This window comes from Leptonychotes weddellii, chromosome 6 (assembly GCF_054177405.1).
Source record: "Leptonychotes weddellii isolate Sample4059 chromosome 6, ASM5417740v2, whole genome shotgun sequence".
NCBI lineage: Eukaryota > Metazoa > Chordata > Mammalia > Carnivora > Phocidae > Leptonychotes > Leptonychotes weddellii.
This window is the reverse complement of record NC_138374.1, coordinates 65,540,758-65,560,883: the sequence shown is the minus strand read 5'-3', so window position 1 is coordinate 65,560,883 and position 20,126 is coordinate 65,540,758. Positions and strand designations below refer to the sequence as shown.

General features: G+C 35.0%; 1 protein-coding gene across 1 annotated transcript in view; it reads left to right on the top strand.

Moving 5' to 3' along the window:
- Nucleotides 1–20,126, top strand: part of ARID4B (AT-rich interaction domain 4B) — an 82,694-nt gene that overhangs the window by 38,001 nt on the left and 24,567 nt on the right. Inside the window, exons 14-15 of the mRNA XM_081823167.1 lie at nt 3,585–3,836; nt 18,956–19,040. Of these exons, the coding sequence (XP_081679293.1) occupies nt 3,585–3,836; nt 18,956–19,040 (337 nt within the window). The remainder of the gene's footprint in view (nt 1–3,584; nt 3,837–18,955; nt 19,041–20,126) is intronic.

Below are 20,126 nucleotides of genomic sequence, written 5' to 3'. Positions count from 1 at the left end.
ACAGTAGCAATTTCTTGTTTTGGTCAGTTTGGAATGATGAACTTATTTATTTAGCAATGTAATTTATGCGCTGCCAGTGAACCCCTGGATTTTGTAGGTGATTTTTGGCATCTGGTCTTATTTCTGAGATTTAAACAACCTAAACATCTCCATTGTTAATGGTCCATTTAAATAAGTACAACCAAATGTTTTTGATCATTTTAGTATTTTTCTGAAATTTGGCCACAGCATGCAGACAAGCAGGGAAGGGAAGCAAAATATGCTTCCTGAATATAGTGAAAGGTGTTTGTTTAGTATACTTTGTTATATATCTTTGTACAAATGTGTATATCGAGTACTCCTTACTGCTATTGGAGATTATCTCAGCTGTTAAGAAACTTAGTAAGTACTTAGCTTTTTGCCTAAAATCTTTTGATCATTTTAGTGTCCTCTGAAATTTTGGTTGTAGCATGCAGATAAACATGGAAGGAAAACCTGGGTTTAGATAAATACAGTATAAGTGTTTTCTCATTATACTTGGTGTTGTAGTCCTGTGTGCACGTGTATATTTGAAGTACTCATATCTGCTACTGGAGACTATTTCAACTCTTAAGAAACTTAGTAAGGAATCAGCTTTTTGCCTAAAAATCTGATTTTCATATCTGCATGTATTTCTGGAGTATCTACTGTGTGGGAGGCACTGTGATAAGCCTGTATTTTCTTTTTGTTACTAGTAATTAATTTTTCAAGTTGGTATTTCAGCTGATTTTATAGTGTAAACTATATATTGTAGGTTTTAAAAAATTCCTTAACTATATAGCTTTTTAATTTACTATATATATTTATAAATGTTTCATACCACAAACTGAAATTTTCCTGCTGTGACTGCCCTAATTTGGTAGATGTTCTTCAGAAGTGTTGTGTGTTGGGAATGTCCAAGATTGATTTCTGAATTTTATTAGATAAGTGCAATAGAAAATTTTACAATTATAAAGAATCATATGTATTTCTCTAGCATGTAAACTTTCTCTAAGTAATTAGCTACTACCAAGAACTTTCCGTGTCCTTCTCTTATAGTCTAGGTATAGGAGATTAAATAAGTTAAATCAGGTAAAATGCCAGGTTCAGTGCCTGGCTCATAGTAGGTATTAATAAATTACAGGTTTAAAAAAAATTTGTTCCATTGTAAGGAGTGTGACATCAAAATGGGAAAATTTGGTATTTCTTTGTGAATTCAGATGAAAAATACTGATACATTTGGTTTCTCAAAATACAGTTCTTTAAACGATAAGTAACTGTGTGTGTGTGCGCGCGCACGCTCATGCACGTGCACAGGTGCAGCATGCATGTGGGTGTGAGTGAGTTATATATATAAATTTAATATTTAAAATCCGTATGCTGGTTACTTTTTATACTTTCAAAGGGTATCTTTGTTCTGTGTTCTATCTTGTTTAGTGCATTTACCTCTGATTTTTGCCACTGAATTACTAGAGGAAAGAGTAGAATATTTTATTTGGCTGATAGTAATTGTGTTGTTTGCTTTTTTATACTTTAGTATATTATTTAAGTGCTCTTCATTTGGTTTGTGTCTGAGGTTGATATTCAATGCAAAATTTTATTTTTAATTTTTGATTGCTTTATTATTACAGAGTATTAGGGTTTTATTCCAGATTAAAGATTGCCCTGGCTGCTACTTGAAGTAGGATTGTGCTTGCTATTATTGGCATTTACCAGTTGTGCTCAGTGCACTGTATAATGTAAGACCTAGTTTAGAGTTTGTTTTCATTTAAAAATATCTTAGACGTTTTATTCTATATCTCTCTTTTCCCAATATATGATGATTCTGAGGTACATGATAAATCTCTTCAGTGCATAGTAAATTGCTTCTTTTGTTGTGGCCACTAAAATACACTTCCTTTTCTCTCTGATATGCAGAGCTATAAGTTTATGATTTAAACAAGTAATATTCTTCCCCAAAAAAATGTCTTAAGCATTTTAATTTATATATATATAAACATTTATTTATTTAAAATTGTTAATAATAGTTTATCATCCATAATACCCTTTCTGGTAATTTTCTAGATATTTTAGCCTTGCTAATAATTATTTCTTCATTATAGACATGTTAATGTATTTTTAATAATAGAGTTCCTATTTTTACCTCAGATTATAGCTGGTTTTGTTTAGGTCTTAATTTTTAAGTACCTATTCATTTGAATATAAATGAGTCTTTAAAAATAGAAATAATTCTTGAGATTCTGTAGACTTTGTGATGTATTTCAGAGAAAACTGATGTATTTGTTACTTCTGTAAACTTAGACTTAATTTCACAAGACTATTAGGTTTCCTTTCATCCCTCCTGGCTCACTATGTAGAAGCAAAGGCGTAGAAGAATAAAAAATCATTATAGTGTTGCTTATGTTACTATAGATTATTTTTGTTGCTTACACAACTGCATAATTAGGAATGATAATAAAGTATGTTATTGCTAAAAAGTTTGCATAGAAGAATATAAAACCAATTATCAGTGGAGAAAGCATTTTATATAAATATTAATCAACTTTTAAAGCGTAATTACTTAGCTATCTTGTGGTTCTGTTTTATGATCTTTGTCAGCTCTAAAGTGATGGATTCTTTTTGAGAGAAAAATTGTAAAAAGTATAGACATAGTTTTTATACTGTACAGCAGATAAAAGAACTGAATATAGTTGAATTTCATTTTGAAGTTTTTTAAAAATAAATCTAGTGTTTGGAAAGATTTATAATTTAAGATTTTCTCCAACTTGTTTAATACAGATTTGTGGCTAATATAAAATGAATGTGAATGCTCAATTTTAAAAAGTGCACAATATTGAGAAGATTGAAATGGTCGCAGTGCTGCTTCTAGAATGATTTGACTTTTAGTTTGATATTACTTGGACTTGGCCTTATATACATATTTCATTGGAACTTCAAAGTTGAGAGAATTGGTAGAAGACTTTCAGTAAATATACGGTAAAGAAAGCAGAAATTGTAGCAAAGTTTAGAAGAATAGAAAGAAAAAACTTGATGTGATATTGATGTGAAATTAATCAGATATTCCCATGAAAGGTAAAATAATATTTCAGTTAGCATAACTTTTGAAATTTTGGTTGGAGCACCTTTTGAACTCAGTAAGACTAGCTGTTGGCTAGTAAAAGTTTTGTTTTAAACAACATGAGGCTGGAAAATTTGAATAAAAATAACTTTTAGTCTGAAAATGGCTCTCAGGTGTAATGATTTTTGTTTTTGTCAACACTTTTGTATAAAACATTTTTATAATAAAACATGAAAAAGTTGTTACAGTCGACCTTACTAGTTTCTTATACAACTTCTGTTCTGGCTGCTGGAAATTTTCTTTTAATGCATTTTTCAATCTTCATTTTCTCTAAATTTATCTTTCTGTAACCATGGTCATCTTATACAGTTTTAGTTTTTAACGTTACATTGAAACTCAGAATTTCATACACATGGAACCTGCTGTTCCCGGAGCAGTCACAGCCACGATTTTTATCATTTTATGTGGTTTGGAACTGAAAAGCTTATGAGGTGTCTTTTATTAACTGCAATTTTTTAAACCTTTCAAGAGATGAAACGAATAAAGAGGAAGATGAAGATGATGAAGAAGCAGAAGAGGAGGAGGAGGAGGAGGAAGAGGATGAAGAGGATGATGACAACAATGAGGAAGAGGAGTTTGAATGCTATCCACCAGGCATGAAAGTCCAAGTGCGGTATGGACGAGGGAAAAATCAAAAAATGTATGAAGCTAGTATTAAAGATTCTGATGTCGAAGGTGGAGAGGTCCTTTACTTGGTGCATTACTGCGGATGGAATGTGAGGTAACTTGAGTTTTAGCTAGTGATTACTACCTAAAAACACTTATAAAATAATTTTCTATTTTAAAATTGAATTAACGAATTACAGACTTGTCAGTATTCTAATTGAGGTCATAGTAAAAAAAATGTAGATTTTAGCATGTAAATGCCTCACGTAGTGACTTCCTACTTACTGTTTTTAATACTTACAAGATATCCTTAGTGTCTAGAAAACTGAAATCTATCCAGTTGATTTTTGTGTTATACATGTAGATTAACAGAGGCAACATTGGTGAAATTATAGAAAAATCTTTTTTAAAGTTAAAAGAGTTTTGAGCTTCTTGATGTCTGCAGGTTACTACTAGGGTTCTTGCTCTCTTGCATTTTCAACTACATTGCCACAATAACCTCTTCTTTGTAATCTTAAGTCATCCAGTAGGCAGGGATTTTAAAGTTGTGATTTCTTAAGAAGCTTTAGCCATTTTAAGAGGGCCTTTATTTCCTCATTAACAGCTCTTGCGTTACAGCCTTCTTCAGAAGCCTCAGAAATTTGTCTATTTGAGACAATATGGTGGAAGTGTAAGCAAGTCTGCTTGACTAAAATAGAGTGCACTTTCTGACTGCTGCTAACCCTAGGGGGATGAAAGGGAAGACTAAGGTTTGGTTTTAGGTTGTGTTCAATGACTTAAGTTCTTTTCTAACACAAGTTTTCTTTGGTTTATCCAGAGATTTTGTATTTGAATTTTATCCAAAATTGGCAAGCCCGTTTTAGGATCTGGTCATTTAGAGGATCTTTTAAGAAAAACTTAGTTCATTTTGGAATATTTGATATTATATTTGAAATACAGCCAATGATAGGGTTGTTGCCCTTGAAAAGTTCACCATAGAAGTTTTTTTAAGTGGTGGTTTCAAGGTGTGCGTAGTGTCTTCAAGGAGGAATATAGTTCCCATGCTTTTTATTTAAATTGTATTCTGTGATTTGGAAAGTTATTAAGAAAACATCATCTCAAATGCTGTTTCTTAAAAAAAAAACTGTAGTCTCTGTTTCTTAAAAGTCCATTTTGTGTCGTCCTGTTGTGGCAATAGGAAGCTCTAGGAAGCATGGCTAATCTGATTACCTTCCTTATTTAGAAAAAAGTACAATTCTGATCCATTCTGAAGCTTGGAAGAAAATAACAATTTAAGTCATAAGGAAATGTTCAGAAGTTTTGTTTGGGACCCGTTCTTTATTATTTCTGACCAGCAAGATAAAGTTTTGGATTTTAAGAATGCTGTTATCCTAAGTATTGTCCTGAAACATAAGCTTTTCCAGAGAATCAGTTTCAACATCATGTGTAATTTACCCTTTTGTTTGTTGGCTCTTATGCTACCTCTGTGTGCATGATTTTCCTCACCTGAAGGGCTGGCTGTTACTGATCATGTTCAAAGGAAGATACTTGAGATCTCAGATATAGCTGCTCTAAGAATATTTTGCCCAGTCTTTGATATTTAATCATTTTGATATTACTAAATGATCTTATTAATATAAATGTAGAAGGAATTCCATTTATGCCTAGGATGTAACTGTAAATGTTGAATATGTTAGCTTAAAATTAGGAAGGAAAAAAATTGAATCAGGAAAAATTAATAATTACTGAGTAACACCCACAGGATAGATAAGAGCCACATCATCTTTTACCTCTCCTTGAGTTCTTCAGTCCTAGTTATTCTGCTGGTTTATATAATGAGGCAGTTTTTCTAGTGGCCTTTATTAAATGCTTTAAATTGTGTGACTGGTAGAATTTAGGTGTTCTCCAACTTGCAGTATTATCGGGGCTTGATTATTTTCTATTATCTCATTAAACAGAGAGGAGGCCTGGTAGGTGAAAGAATTGAGACATTCATGAAATTATTCTGCAAGGAAGATATACAACTTTCTGTTTGTTAAGAAAAGATGGATTAAAGGCGAGAGTTATCTTATCCTAGGAACACTTGGATTTTAGAGGGTAGAAAGAGAATGTCGGTATTTTAGCTTTGAAACTGCTAGGGGGTTGGGTAGGGTAAGGGAAGACTTTGAATTGAGGCCTTCAAGTTTTTAATAATAGAGAAAAGAAAATGAAACCTAGTTCAACAAGACAAGCTTATGTTACTGAGAAGGATGCCATCTACTCCTCACACCTCAAGCGTTTGTATGGTCTGAACTTTCAAAAGAAGAAAACTAACCAACTTGATGAAGACCTGTAGAGTGGATCTCTCCACACTCCAGCATCATAGAGAGGACTGTACTTCTGTAGATTAGCAGTTAATTTCCTTTGAGTCAGTAGAACAGTACTCCTGTTTCTCTCTGAAGCTAATCTAATGGGGACTGCAACAAATGCTCACCAGTTCTACAACAAGTTTCCTATTATTCCGGTGATCTTCAGCTTGATCTTTGAATTTACACTTAAGAGACGTGAAATTAGAAATGAAGATTTATGCACGAAAGTTCATGAAAATAGTTTTATCTTCAGTAGAAGTCATTCATTACTATAGCAATTTAGGAAATTTTATATGAAGCTATTTATGTGAGTTTTGTTTGATCCTGAAAGGTCACTTTCCTTCCAGTGAAGAAATTTTTCTTAAAGAAAATAAGAATATCTGTCTTAGTTTAAAAAATACTGTTTTTCTGGTAATTTCTACATTTTTCCTTTTTTCTAAAGTGCTGTGTAAACCTTTATATTGATATTTTTATTTGTACACCTATTTCACAATTGAAAATGTTAATTTTTACTACACAGAGGATAGTGTTTGGACCAATTTGCTTTTTACTACCACAACAGGAAAAAAAGGCTTACATCCAATTTTATGGAAAATAGCCAGAACTCTGGATCTTAAACCACATACTGGCTTATAAATGGTATAATGCTGCCATTATTTCAGATGAGGTGGTCGTATATCAAACTATTGTCCGACACAAGTAGGCTTGGCTAGATTGTCATGTGCTTGGAGAAAAGTCAGTGCTTTTTTTATAAATTGTTTTTAACTCTCCTAAAAATAACATTCAATCTAGAAAAATGGCAAAATATATAAAAGTAGAAAGACAACTATTAATGTTATAGTATGTTCTCTTTCAGTCTTTTAAAAAACATAGCTCATATGTTTTTAAAAATTATAATCCTACGGGGCGCCTGGGTGGCTCAGTCGTTAAGCGTCTGCCTTCGGCTCAGATCATGATCTCAGGGTCCTGGGATCGAGCCCCGCATCTGGCTCCCTGCTCTGCGGGAAGCCTGCTTCTCCCTCTCCCACTCCTCCTGCTTGTGTTCCCTCTCTCGCTGTGTCTCTTTCTTTTTTTTCTTTTTTTTTTTTTAAGATTTTTATTTTTTTATTGAGAGAGATAGTGATAGAGAGAGAGCATGAGAGGGGGAGAGGCAGAGGGAGAGGCAGACTCCCCGCTGAGCAGGGAGCCTGATGCGGGACTCGATCCCGGGACTCCAGGATCGTGACCTGAGCCGAAGGCAGTCGCTTAACCAACTGAGCCACCCAGGCGCCCCTCGCTGTGTCTCTTTCTGTCAAAAAATAAAATCTTTAAAAAAAAAAAAAATTATAATCCTACTTTAGTAATTTTTAATAGTAGCCTTTCTGTTTGTTTTCTCTTAGTGATGTTAATATTTTATAGAAGTTTTTAGTACCATTAGCTAATTGATCCCTTTCATTCTCAAGTTTCTAAGTCATGCCATAAATGTGGGAGTGATTTTTGAAAATAAAGTTACACTTTGAAATTCAACTGCTGTAATCTCTGTTGCACGTGTTGTGTTTACCCCCCGTTCAGTGATACAGCTAATTGTATTACACCTATCTAGACTGCTTGGCTTGGGACTTAAAATACATCAGTATTCTGTTATGTATTGAGGCTGATTTATTTTTCTTCATTTCTGGTTTGGCTTTCCATAATCAAGGGGTTGGGAATTTGATTTGGGGTTTTTTTAATATTGAGATTCATCAACTACGTTAAAAAGATACCCCCAAGTAAAAGAGAAAGGGAAAAGCAACACTGAAATTTCAACTGTAAAACTCCTAAGTAACAAGTTAGTTCTATTCCATATTATAAGTTATAGGAAACTGAAAATAAGATAAATTATACTTAAATATTTTACTTGAAATAAAAATGCATATTTTTATTTTATTTATTTTTTATTTATAAAAAAATGTTTAAAAAGTATTTTACCTCTCTAAGCAAATTGGCTCCTCCTTTGAGGGAATGGGGTGGGGGAAACTAGTCAAAAGCTTTCACAAATGGCTTCAAACCCACTTTGTGCTAACATTCAGCTGCTTTTTAACAAACATCTCTTCCTTTATTTGGCCTACAGAAGTTCAATATCATGTGCAAAATAATGCTTGGACTGAAGATAAAAAGAAGTGGTCCCTATTAAGGAATCGATTGTCCAGGCAAGGGAATTACCCCACCAGGATTTACACTCTCCCTCCCGAGGCTCTCAGCCCTCCTTTTGTGTTGCTTACCTTCAGTCACTCCTTATAATCATTTCTTTTGACCCACATGCTTTTCTGTCGCTCTTGTGTTGCTTTGTATTCCTTCCTTGACAAAACCACTAGAACGCTGCTTAAATCTCACGCTCTTACTCCTGGCCTGCATCTGTGCAGCTGATCCTGTCTGGAGAAAGCAAACAACCACGCTGACTTCTTTTAAATTCATGACTATGAACTTCAAGTGGTCATGATATGTCTCTCTTCCATTCACTCTCCTACTTTCTCAGAAGACTGTTTCATACTGTTTCTTATCTCTCCTCAAATGCCCAGCATCTTTTCCATCCTCATTTTCAGTTGGTGACCTTACTTTATAACCTCATTGAAAAATTGAAGTGAGAGGAGAATTTTGCACTTTCCACATCTGCCTTCTTACCTGCCTCTGCTGCCACATTCTCTGCTTCTTCCTCTTTAGTCATCTGTGAAAACAAGGATGCTACTATCTCAAGCCATTCTTCTAATTGTCATGCCTTCTTTCCTAAGTCAGAGACATGGGCCCAGAAATTTTCCCTTTTTTCCCTCTCTTTTGTCAGTTTCTCGCTCCGTTTTGAATCATCCACGTCTGGACCTGCAGTTATTTCTCCCATCTCAAAACTCACTTGAGCTTTACCTGCTTTTCCTACTGTGCCATTTCTTTGCTTCATTTCCATCCAGCAAAACTATGAGTTTACACTTGTCACCCAGTTTCTCTCCTGTTGTTTTGTGTAAACCCACTCCCAATAAGGCTTTTGCCCCTATCACACCTCCCTGTCATAAGCTGAATTCCATCCTTACTTCTTGACCTCTTGTTACTTGTCTCATCAGTGGTATTTGACCCAGCTGATCGCTCCTTCCATGATAATTTTCACTTGTGTTCTAGCTGCGACAGCGACAACTGTTTTTCTTGTTTATTTTCCTTTCTACCATCCCTCAATTATCCTCTTATTTCTTCTTGTGTTTTCTTCTTTGTAGTCGTGCTCTTCTTTTATCCTTCTGATATCCATTTTAGCTTCTTTTACATTCCATTCCTATTTTTCCAGTCCTAATTTGAGTCACTTTTCTGATACTGAATTTTTCCAAATTATTTTTTGGAGCTAAAGGGATTCGACCTTCTGGAATATAACTTACACCTAGGACTGTGGGCAGTTTGTTTTTTTTTTAATTGTTCAAGCTTTCTACATCAGGACCACATTACTTTCCAATACAAAAGTGCATTTAACTTTAAAACATGAAAAAAATCCCAATTCCATATTCATTCCTTTAGTATCCCTTACCACATCTAGAAAAGTACATGCCTGCATATGGTAAGTAGGAAACAAATACTGAACTAAATTGGACCTCCCAGCAACATAATAGAAGTAGAACAGAAGTTAAAGTCTAAATAAAAGGGACTGGTCTATAAAAATGACACCTATAGAATATAGAGACTGATGGGGGATTGGGACGGCTGTGGCCTGGCTCTCTCACTGGAGCCTCTTGATGCTTTTATATGTGGTAATTCTTTAACTCTCTGAGGATCTGTCCAACTGTTTTCCACAAAGGCTACACCATTTTACATTCTTGCCAGAATTGTATCAGGGTTCTGGTTTCTCCATACCCTCACCAACATTTGTTATTTTCTGTTTTTAAAAAATGTTTATTATAGCTAACCTAGTGGGTATCTCATTTGGTTTTGATTTGCATGTTTATAATGACTAGTGATATTGAGCATCTTTTCGTGTACTTATTGGCTATTTGTATGTCTTCCTTGGGGAAATGTCCATTCAAGCCCTTTGCCCATTTTTGAATTGTTTTTGTTGTTGAGTGGTAGGAGTTCTTCCTGTGTTCTGTATATTAATCCTTTCTCAAATATATAATTTGCAGATAGTTTCTCCCATTCTGTGAACCCGCAGAATTGTCTTTCACTCTCTTGATAGTGTCTTGATGTACAATAGTTTTAAATTTTGATAAAGTCCGAATTCATCTATTTTTTCTTTGTTGTCCATGCTTTTGGTGGTGTATCCTAGAAAATATCGCCAAATCCAGTGTTGTGAAAATTTCCCCATGTTTTCTTCTAAGAATTTTATAGTGTTAGCTCTAATACCTAAGTTTTTGACCCATTTTGAGTTAATTTTTATATGTAAATATGGTAGTCAGTTCTTTTTTATGATCTCTTTTTGTCATATGAAGAGCCCATCTCCTAATTAGTAACCAAAATGGGGTTGAGGGTGAGAGACTAGAATGAATCTGAATGGAAATACTCCTGCTCTGTGACTTTCCTTTGGCTCTGTCTCCTTTTGTTCCTTTAAGAATTTTTATGTCACTTCAGCCTAATTTCTCTATTCCTTCTGTTTGCAGAATGTTCAACGGCCTTACTTTTTTTTTCTTTTACTTCCACGTAATCTGATTCTTGTCATACTTTCATTATGTAAGCCGTTGGTCTTAGGAATGTTGATAAAAGAGTACAGAGTTGTTCTGTTCCTGTGCTTTGAAATGATTATTCTGGTAATGATAGAAAGAAAAGCAAAGTACTCTAGGAACTTTTCTGCTTTATTGCTATAGTACGGAAGTTAAAGAACTATAAATGAAGACCATTTGACGGTGGTTTCCAACTGAATATCTGCAAACTTGTTTTAGAGGGCGGGGAGGACACATTGCCCCTGTCTTTTTAACCAAGACTTTCAATTCCCTTTGCATGTTTTTCCTCCTGTGTCCCATTCATTTTTTTCTTTGTACCTCACTGTCATGTTTTCAAAACTCTCAACTCTGTCACAGTCTCCCATCTTACTCACTTTTTAGGATGGAAAACATACTAAATTAAAAAGTACTATGGCAGTCAAAGGACTGTGTTACCACTCATGTGAAAAATTCTTATGCAGTATGAAGATGCTTTGTATCAATACAGACAGTCCTACCTGTAGAGACAATTAAAGCAGTGAATAAAGTGAACATAATAATTTGTACTTTAAAAATACGACTTTTGAGGGGCGCCTGGGTGGCTCAGTCGTTGAGCGTCTGCCTTCGGCTCAGGTCATGATCCCAGCGTCCTGGGATCGAGTCCCACATCGGGCTCCCTGCTCGGGAGGAAGCCTGCTTCTCCCTCTCCCACTCCCCCTGCTTGTGTTCCTGCTCTCGCTCTCTCTCTCTCTGTGAAATAAATAAATAAAATCTTAAAAAAAAAAAATACGACTTTTGAGTCGACTGGTTTTTCAGTACAAGTGAATATAAATATTTCCTTCCTGAAAAAAGATTAGTAACTCGGGTATTTTTGCACTCAGATGGACTTTCTTTCTTTGTGTTTACTTAGAGTGTTTACTAAATTGAGCCTGTTCCATTCAGTAGTTTTTGTAAACTGACAGGTACATTTAATGTAAAACGTAAATGTGGACCTGTTCATTTGGTGGTTTTGTAGATGGGTAGGTCCATCAGTATATTTGTCTAACTGTGCATAAATACTAATCCCCTAAACTTACCAAGGGCTAAGAAAGTAAACTTTTCAGGTACTTTTAAAAGTCAGTATCTGCGTCACAAAATACAGTGAATGCCGCAGTTGTTAACCGTTTGCAGTGATCTCTATAAATGAGCCTGGTACAATGCTCTGTGATGTGTTCTTAACATTACATATTACCTCTGCCTAAAGACCTATACCTTTGTTTCATTTTACAAAGTTAAACTCTTCGGGAAAACCAGTTGATATAATTACTATACCATGCTCTTGGGCTGCTTGTGTCAAATATTAAATATGATTATGCTATAATATTCAAGTTATTGTCATTCTGTTATATTCTTAATGATGCTGAACACCATGTGTCTTTGATGTGGATTTAATATTAAGTGTTATATGAAGTGGAAATATGAAATGTTAATGACATGCTTAGAATTTTATTTTTTCAATAATATAATGCTTTTATTTTTGTTTCATTATATCTTAAGAACATGACAGAAGGCATTAAATTATGTTCAGTGGGTCTTTTATAAATTTTGCTTTAGATATTCTCTCAGATTAAAAATATATGTGTAAATTGAGATTATTATAGAAAATTCATGAAGTGGGCAAATATTGATAAAATGGCTTATAAAGTTTATAATTTAATAACTGTTGCGGCTTTTCATATGACTTGGTCTTTTTTTCCTATTACAGTGTCATACTTTTTTTTTTTCCTATATTTTTTTACTTTAAGGAGGGGGAAAAATTTCTTTCCTTGCTAAGATAGCCTAAATTTCCACTTTAGATGTGAGGTTTTTAAATTCTGAGTTAGTTATATGACATATATTAACTTTTTAGATAGATAGACAAGATATAAAGTACATATTGTTCAGCTGTTATTAAATGAGTCTAATCCTTACAGAAAACAAAATACAGATGATTTCAATATTTTATCTAAATTAATGATTTTTAGATTTTATATTTTTTATAATTATACATATTTCAAATAGTGAGCTTTTTAATATGTCACTTGGTTTTGCTTATGAAATTATTTTTTAAATATTTTTATTCTGCATGTAATTATTGTTTTTTTAAATCTCTAAGGTTATGTCTTTGGGGTATGTATTAATGCACACTGATAATATTTCTTTGAAAGTGGTTTGGTTGGGTTTAAGAAGAACCAAAATCTGAATTGATGTGGGCAACAGAACCATTTTGGTTTCTTACCTGGTTGACTAACATTCTTTTCCGTTTTTATCGTTGCTAAGTGATTTCTTAGATGATTTGCCAACACATCCAAACAAAAATCAGAAAGCTGTTTTTCTCTGTTTTTCTCTGGTGAGAGCAAGTATGTTACGGTCTCTGAATGGTTCCTTCTAGCTTTGTATGAATATTTTAATTCAACACATTTAAAAATTCAAATATCTATGTGGCTGCTTCTTTCAGAAAGTTCAGAAGGTTTGTATTGTTAATTTTGTAATTACTGCTTAGTGTTGTCTTCTCTGTTACATGGTAAGCTCCTTGTGGGAAGGAGCCATGCTGCTTTCATTCCTGAATACTCAGTGCCTAGTGCAGAATTTGTCACATAAATAGTACCTAAGAAGTATTTATCAAATGAGTAAGTCCTCATGCATACTTTTAGTCACGGAGTTTCATGTAATTTTTTACTTTAGGGATCATCTGGTCCAGCTCCTTCATTTTATATAGGTCAGGGAGCAGACGTTTATAAGTTAAATGAGTTGCTCATGCATCTGTTCTTTCATGTTTGTTCCATTAGTTGAATATTAGATGATCTCAATAGAGATATTCTCAGGTATGCCATATATATACTTTGAAAATATTTTCCTTAATACTTTAGTTAAATATCTGATGAGATACTTGTCTAGATTTTATCCATTAATTACAGTGGATTTATTGATCATTGAAAAAGTATGGTCTAATTACTAACAGACTTAATTTTTTAATTTAGTATTTGTTTTTTTTAATTCAGCATTTGTTTTAATACTTGTTTTTCTTAGTTTTTCAATATTTGTTTTTATTTATTTATTTTTTAAAGATTTTATTTATTTGAGAGAGAGTGAGCGAGTGAGAGAGTGCACATGCACACACAAGCAGGGGGAGTAGTGGGAGAGGGAGAAGCAGGCTCCCTGCTGAGCAGGGAGGCCCATGTGGGGCTCTATCCCAGGATCCCGGGACTACAACCTGAGCCAAAGACAGATGCCCAACTGACTGAGCCACCCAGGCGCCCCTCAGTATTTGTTTTTAAATGGAAGAATTCAGTAATCTTTTCATCGTGCCCTGGCAAACTGTATTTCCTTTTGTCACAAAGAGGCCAATTACTGGCTTGTGATCATAATTTCTAAAGGTAATGTCCAGTTAAAGGCAGGACAGTTTTTATCAATAATCTAAACTACCTGGTTTTCTTCAGACATTGTCATAGAACTCTTTTTCTTTTATTGCTTGGATCCAAAGCTGCAAGTCATTTTGTTTGTAGGCCCACTGCTTAGCTTACATTTCTCTCCTAGTTCTCAGACTACATGATCACTAAACATGACAACTGACAGCAACAGGCCCACTAACCTTGAAGAGAAATCTAGGTATTTAATGAGAAAAAGTGGTTTCTCTGAAGTCTGAAGGCCTGTTAACCCAAAATATCTGTTAAGAAGTGTTCTTCCTATGAAGTGGAGAGACCCCATCCAAATATGTGCTCTTGATGCCCTCCATGGTACTTAAAGCAGAATCGAGAATATTGGAGAGCCCCTGACTATCGTAGCTGAGGGAAGGATAGCATGACTGTGTATTTGAGGATGTTTGAGAAAAGGACTAGAAACGTTTTCAAATTACAAAAAAATATTGCATTTAGTTATTAAGATTCTTATATTCTTCAAGAATGTATTTTGAAGGATGAATGGATATCTTAATATGGTACCCTAAGGAGAAATTGAGAACTATTTTATGGTATTCTGTTTCTTAGCTGCAATTTTCTGCTCTTAGCCACTTCCAGTAATTTCAGTTTTTATGGTATTCAAGATATTTGGATTTGAGCTGAATTTTCTCATTTTCTATCTTCATTGATTACTTCCTTATTATGCCTATAGTAAATGTGTGGTCTCTTTTTAATATATATTAAATATACTGTATTAAAAGTCAAAGTTTATATAGAATGAACAGCATCAATTTCTTGTAGTTCTGAACTAGATTCCCTTCATTCAAGTATTTATTCTTGGTATTTGATAGGGAGTCAGAGATCTTGACCCACTAATTTTGCTTCCTTTTTTTAAATATCTGGCACTAGTAAAGTCAAAATTAAATTGGCCTACCTCTTTCTTACATAAGTTAGTGTTTGTAGGAAATGTTATGGGGTTGTTGGGTTTTTTTGTTGTTTTGTTTTTGCACAGTTTTTTTGTTTTTCTCTCACATGAACTTATGTATCTCTCCTTTTTGTTCTTTGAAAGTATTCTGTAAAGAAAATGGGACACTTGCATTTACTCTGAGTACTTACATAAAGGGAAGGAACATTTCTTACTTTTAAAATACAGTGATCATGGGACGCCTGGGTGGCTCAGTCATTAAGCATCTGCCTTCCGCTCAGGTCATGATCCCAGGGTCCTGGGATCGAGTCCCACATCGGGCTCCTTGCTCAGTGAGGAGCCTGCTTCTCCCTCTCCCTCTGCTGCTCCCCCTGCTTGTGCTCTCTCTCTCTCTCTGACAAATAAATAAATAAAAATCTTAAAAAAAAAAATACAGTGATCAGTTATAGCTCTCAGTTTATTCTCTAATCTTTGTTCCTTGTAAGATTAATCAGACAACTAAAGTGCCATTTAGGACCTCATTAAGTTTTGACATATTTGTCTGGGTTAATGTTTGTGTCAGCGATCTCAACTTTTATTTGGTAAGGGCATTTGTAACCTGAAAACTCTCCCTTAACCAAAATTCTCACATTGTTTTCAGTTCTCCCTCATCACAGGCTGTGCATTTTTAATGTGGCTTTTCCAGCTGCTGATCTATTACTCTTCTCTGTGCTTACTCTGGATGGGACCTGTCATCCATGCCCTCTGCCATTATTCTGGTATTGACCAGAATGTTTTAAGAGGCAGTCCCTTTCCCATGTTTCTCTAACTCCCTACCTGGTGCTTTTTTGGCAAGCCTATTGCTCTCAAAGTCAATTTACTTTCATGGTTTGAGTTTTCTTAATCTGTGAAATAAATTCATTGATAGACTTTTAAGGCATGTTCTAGTCCTAAAGGCTATTAATTACAATAACAATATAAATGTTGTGTTACTACATTTTGTAAAAATAGAGAATAAATCTGGTGGAGAAAAGAAAAAATCTAAAAGAATAGTGTCAGAAGAGGGGAATGCCCGAACAAACAAACACTGAGAAAGGAGAACAGAAAAAGGCAAATAATAAAGGAGTAATAAGATTAGCTAATATTTCTAGGACTGTAAGTTACCATGTACCAAGTACCTATTACTTCAATAGGAAACATATTTAAAGAATTTTCCAAGTCGTCTCCTAAAACCATACAGAATATTCATTATTTTAAAACAAAACTGTCATCCAAAATAGTAAAACCATAGTGTTTAAGTACTACTATTCCAATATTTTAGAAGTGTGTGTAGTTCCTTTCATCTAATTCCAGAATTTGTCTTTTTTTCTTTTCTGCCTGGTCCAACGCTCTTTCCACATCCACAGTCACTACTTTAAGTTCTTCTGATAGCCAGTCCTCTTATAGGAGTCTTATAGAAAATGATTACCAGATAGCATCTGTACACTGATGGAGCTTAGGCGGTGGGCATCAGCCTGTACCAAGGCAGGAGCTTTTATTTTATTGATGTATATGTTTCTTTTAAGTTATATCCATTCTCTCTGAGTCATACAGAAATCTTGCTCCCTCATAGTGAACATCTTAACTATGGAGGCAATAACTGTTTTTTTGCTTGTTTGATGTATTTGGTGTTCCACGTAAGATAGACAAATATAAGAATATCGTGGTGATGATCTTAAGTTGAAAGCTACTATTTTGCCCTAGTTTGAAATATAATTCATGTCAGAAACCCAAGTTGACTAGTAAAGATGTCTGATATTACAGAACTAACTACATAACAGTCTTCAGTAAAGAAAGGTAAAAAATACTATATCCTTGTTTAGCTTACGTTGATGTTCTGTATAGCCATCATGAACTATCTTCAGTTATCTCATAAGAAGATAGGAAGCTTGTTTTGTTTTCTTTTAAACAAAGTACACAGCATTGACTTCCATAACTATATCCAAGTAAGAGCAACTTCTAGGAGTTTTCATTCAACTTTGTGAAGGGCAAAGATATTTTCTGTTTGTTTTCCACCTTCACTCCGATTTTGGAAGGAACTAAATTGCTTTCATCTCAAGCATAATGCAATTTTCAGTATTCATGGGAAAGTTAAAAGTACTCTAAATATTTAGGTAGGTGCTACTGTACCAGTATAAGTACCAAAAGGGGTGTGTTGAGTAGAATAATAGTATTTGTTTTAAAACTTCAAAGTTCTTATCATGATTGATTTTTGAAAACTATATGTGCTATGCAGCCTTACCTTTTTATTTTTCTTTTTTAAATACAGTCTTATTCGATACAGAATACACTAAGTCTGATGTTGAGAATGGCTTGACCAGGGCCACATAACTAGCCTGCAGGGATTATGTGAAGACTTTCCTAGAACTCATTCCATTCTTACTCGTTCTCTCTAATTATCACTGTGGCCCTCAACAGCTTCCAGCAGTTACAGACCTAATCCCTTGCCTGGGGCTGTGCCCTCAGCTTTACTGATGCCAGTGTGTACTGGCCGGTAGCACTTTGCCTGGGCGTTGTTACAGGCGTACTTTCCAGGCCTCCTCTAGAGCAAGAATATCATTTATTAGTCAGGTAATGACCCAAGTCATTTACTTCCTGGCTTAGGGCCTTTATACTTCATTTAGTACCTCTAATAATGAGGACATTTTAATTTAAAAGCTCATTTTCAGTTGTTCATGTTCTGGAGTTGAAATCGTCAGAGTTTTCCATTTTGTACAATAAATGTATATAACTTTGAAGATAAAAAGAGGTTAATTCATTTTTAATGTTTCTTCCTTCTAGTTGAGTTTTTACAAACTGCCATTCTTTTTTGCTTTAAACAAATAGCTTTATTGCAGTCAGGAGTAAGTTGCACCCTGTGAAACTCACACAGATTGTCAGCATTGAGTGGAAAGGCCATCAGAGCTGTTGACTCTGAGCTGTGTGTATTTGTAGGAAGCGTCTCAGAATATTGAAAAACTTGGCCGAGTAAAGCTTTCCTACTATTTTATGAGGTTTTTTTTTCCTATTGATTTTGCATTGTCTGTAAGTTATAATATTATGCTCTTCAATCACACAATGTCATTTAAAACTAGAGCATATCGGTGGTGCCTGGGTGGCTCAGTCGTTAAGCGTCTGCCTTTGGCTCAGGTCATGATCCCAGGGTCCTGGGATCGAGCCCCGCATCGGGCTCCCTGCTCAGCGGGAAGCCTGCTTCTCCCTCTCCCACTCCCCCTGCTTGTGTTCTCTCTCTCGCTGTGTATCTCTCTCTGTCAAATAAATAAACAAAATCTTAAAAAAAACAAAAACAAAACTAGAGCATATTACCTTAGCTTCCTGATATGTCTGGGGGGGAAAAAAAACTGTCTACTTAACTGCTTAAAAATAAAACAAAGTATGGGCGCCTGGGTGGCTCAGTTGGTTAAGCGACTGCCTTCGGCTCAGGTCATGATCCTGGAGTCCCTGGATCAAGTCCCGCATCGGGCTCCCTGCTCAGCGGGGGGTCTGCTTCTCCCTCTGACCCTCCCCACTCTCATGTGCTCTCTCTCATTCTCTCTCTCTCAAATAAATAAATAAAATCTTTAAAAAAAAAAAAATAAAATAAAACAAAGTAGTAAAACAAAAAAAAACGTAGAAAATATTGTGGTTTCTTTACAATACAAATTTGATTTCTTTTTGGTAGCAGAGTAAGGAGCGCTAGCTTAGACATCAAGAAATCTTTCTGGTCTTGGTTCAGCCGGTAGCTGACATTATGTCCTTGGGCAGATCACTTCATCTCTCTTTTTGGGTCTTGGTAGCTTTATTCATTGACCCAGGAAGTTGAACTAACTGGTCTCCAAGGTCCATTCCTGTTCTAAAATGTGATGATTCTATTTATGAATTTCTCTTTAATATGGCATAGTTACTTCTGTGATGTTTTGTGTACTTACACGAGTTTCCTTTAATTTTAGATATGATGAATGGATTAAAGCAGATAAAATAGTAAGACCTGCTGATAAAAATGTGCCAAAGATAAAACATCGGAAGAAAATAAAGGTAAGTGCTTATTTTGCTACATCATAGCTGTTAATTAAAGAACTTTTCCTCTAAAATGATGCATTAAGCGTGTGTGCTTTAGTGTTAGTAGAGATAGCAATACTCTTAGAACAGCGAATTTATCAAATGCTAGATTTGGGTATAGTTAAAATTGTCAGCTTATGGAAAGGTCTTTTGGAAACAGTACTAAATGATCTTTGAGGCTTTTTTAGTCCCAATATTGTGTAAGGCCACCCAGCCAGGTTTCACTTACTTATTCCAGTCCTTTTTGCCCCTCTCGTCACCCGCTAGGAGCCATAAAATAGTGTGGCTGGGAGCTTGGTTTATTGTAATGGCTGTAAACTATTCAGGAGAAGAAAAGGAGGGGAGGTATCTGAAGGCAGAGGAGAGCCTCTCTGCACCTCCTCTGTTTCTCTTCTTCTTTATCTGACTCTATTTGCAGGGGCTTAGAATGTGTTCACAGGATCCTGTTAGCCCCACCATAGATGGGTACCATGGGGAATCTATTAATGAGCTTGTGTGGAAATTAATGCTACTGTTGTGCATGATAGAATTACTCTTATTTATTCTAAGTCTTTTAATTGTTTTATTAGAAGGTCGACCATTAACTAGGTTTTAAAATGTTTTTTTATCTTTTTAATGGCTTTTTTAACTTTGAATGATATGTATAGTTGAGGTATTCAGTAGTTTTTCTGAAATTCGATCTTCGTATTCACGTGAGAAGCTGTTTCCTTTCCTGCTGGTGGCCCCAAATAGTGCAAGCTTTCCCCCAGAGTGGTTGTTCTTTTCTCACTGTAAAATTCGGTCTGTCCTTCAAGTTTTGGTATAGCAACCCGGGAACTACAACTAGGGCTTCTCAAACCCCTTTCATCTTCACTTTTGGTCTTTATTGGCAAGTATGGAAATCAGGATATTTAGCATTATTTTTAGCTACTGGAAGAGTTGTGTGTGAGTGGTGTTAAAAAAAGCCAGTTTCTGTATACAAAGCAAGTTTTAGGAGGGAGTATTTCTCAGGTAGAGGGAGGGGTTAGGGATGGGAGAAACGGTATTAGAATATTCCCTAGGGAGTTTTTTTCCCCTCAGTAT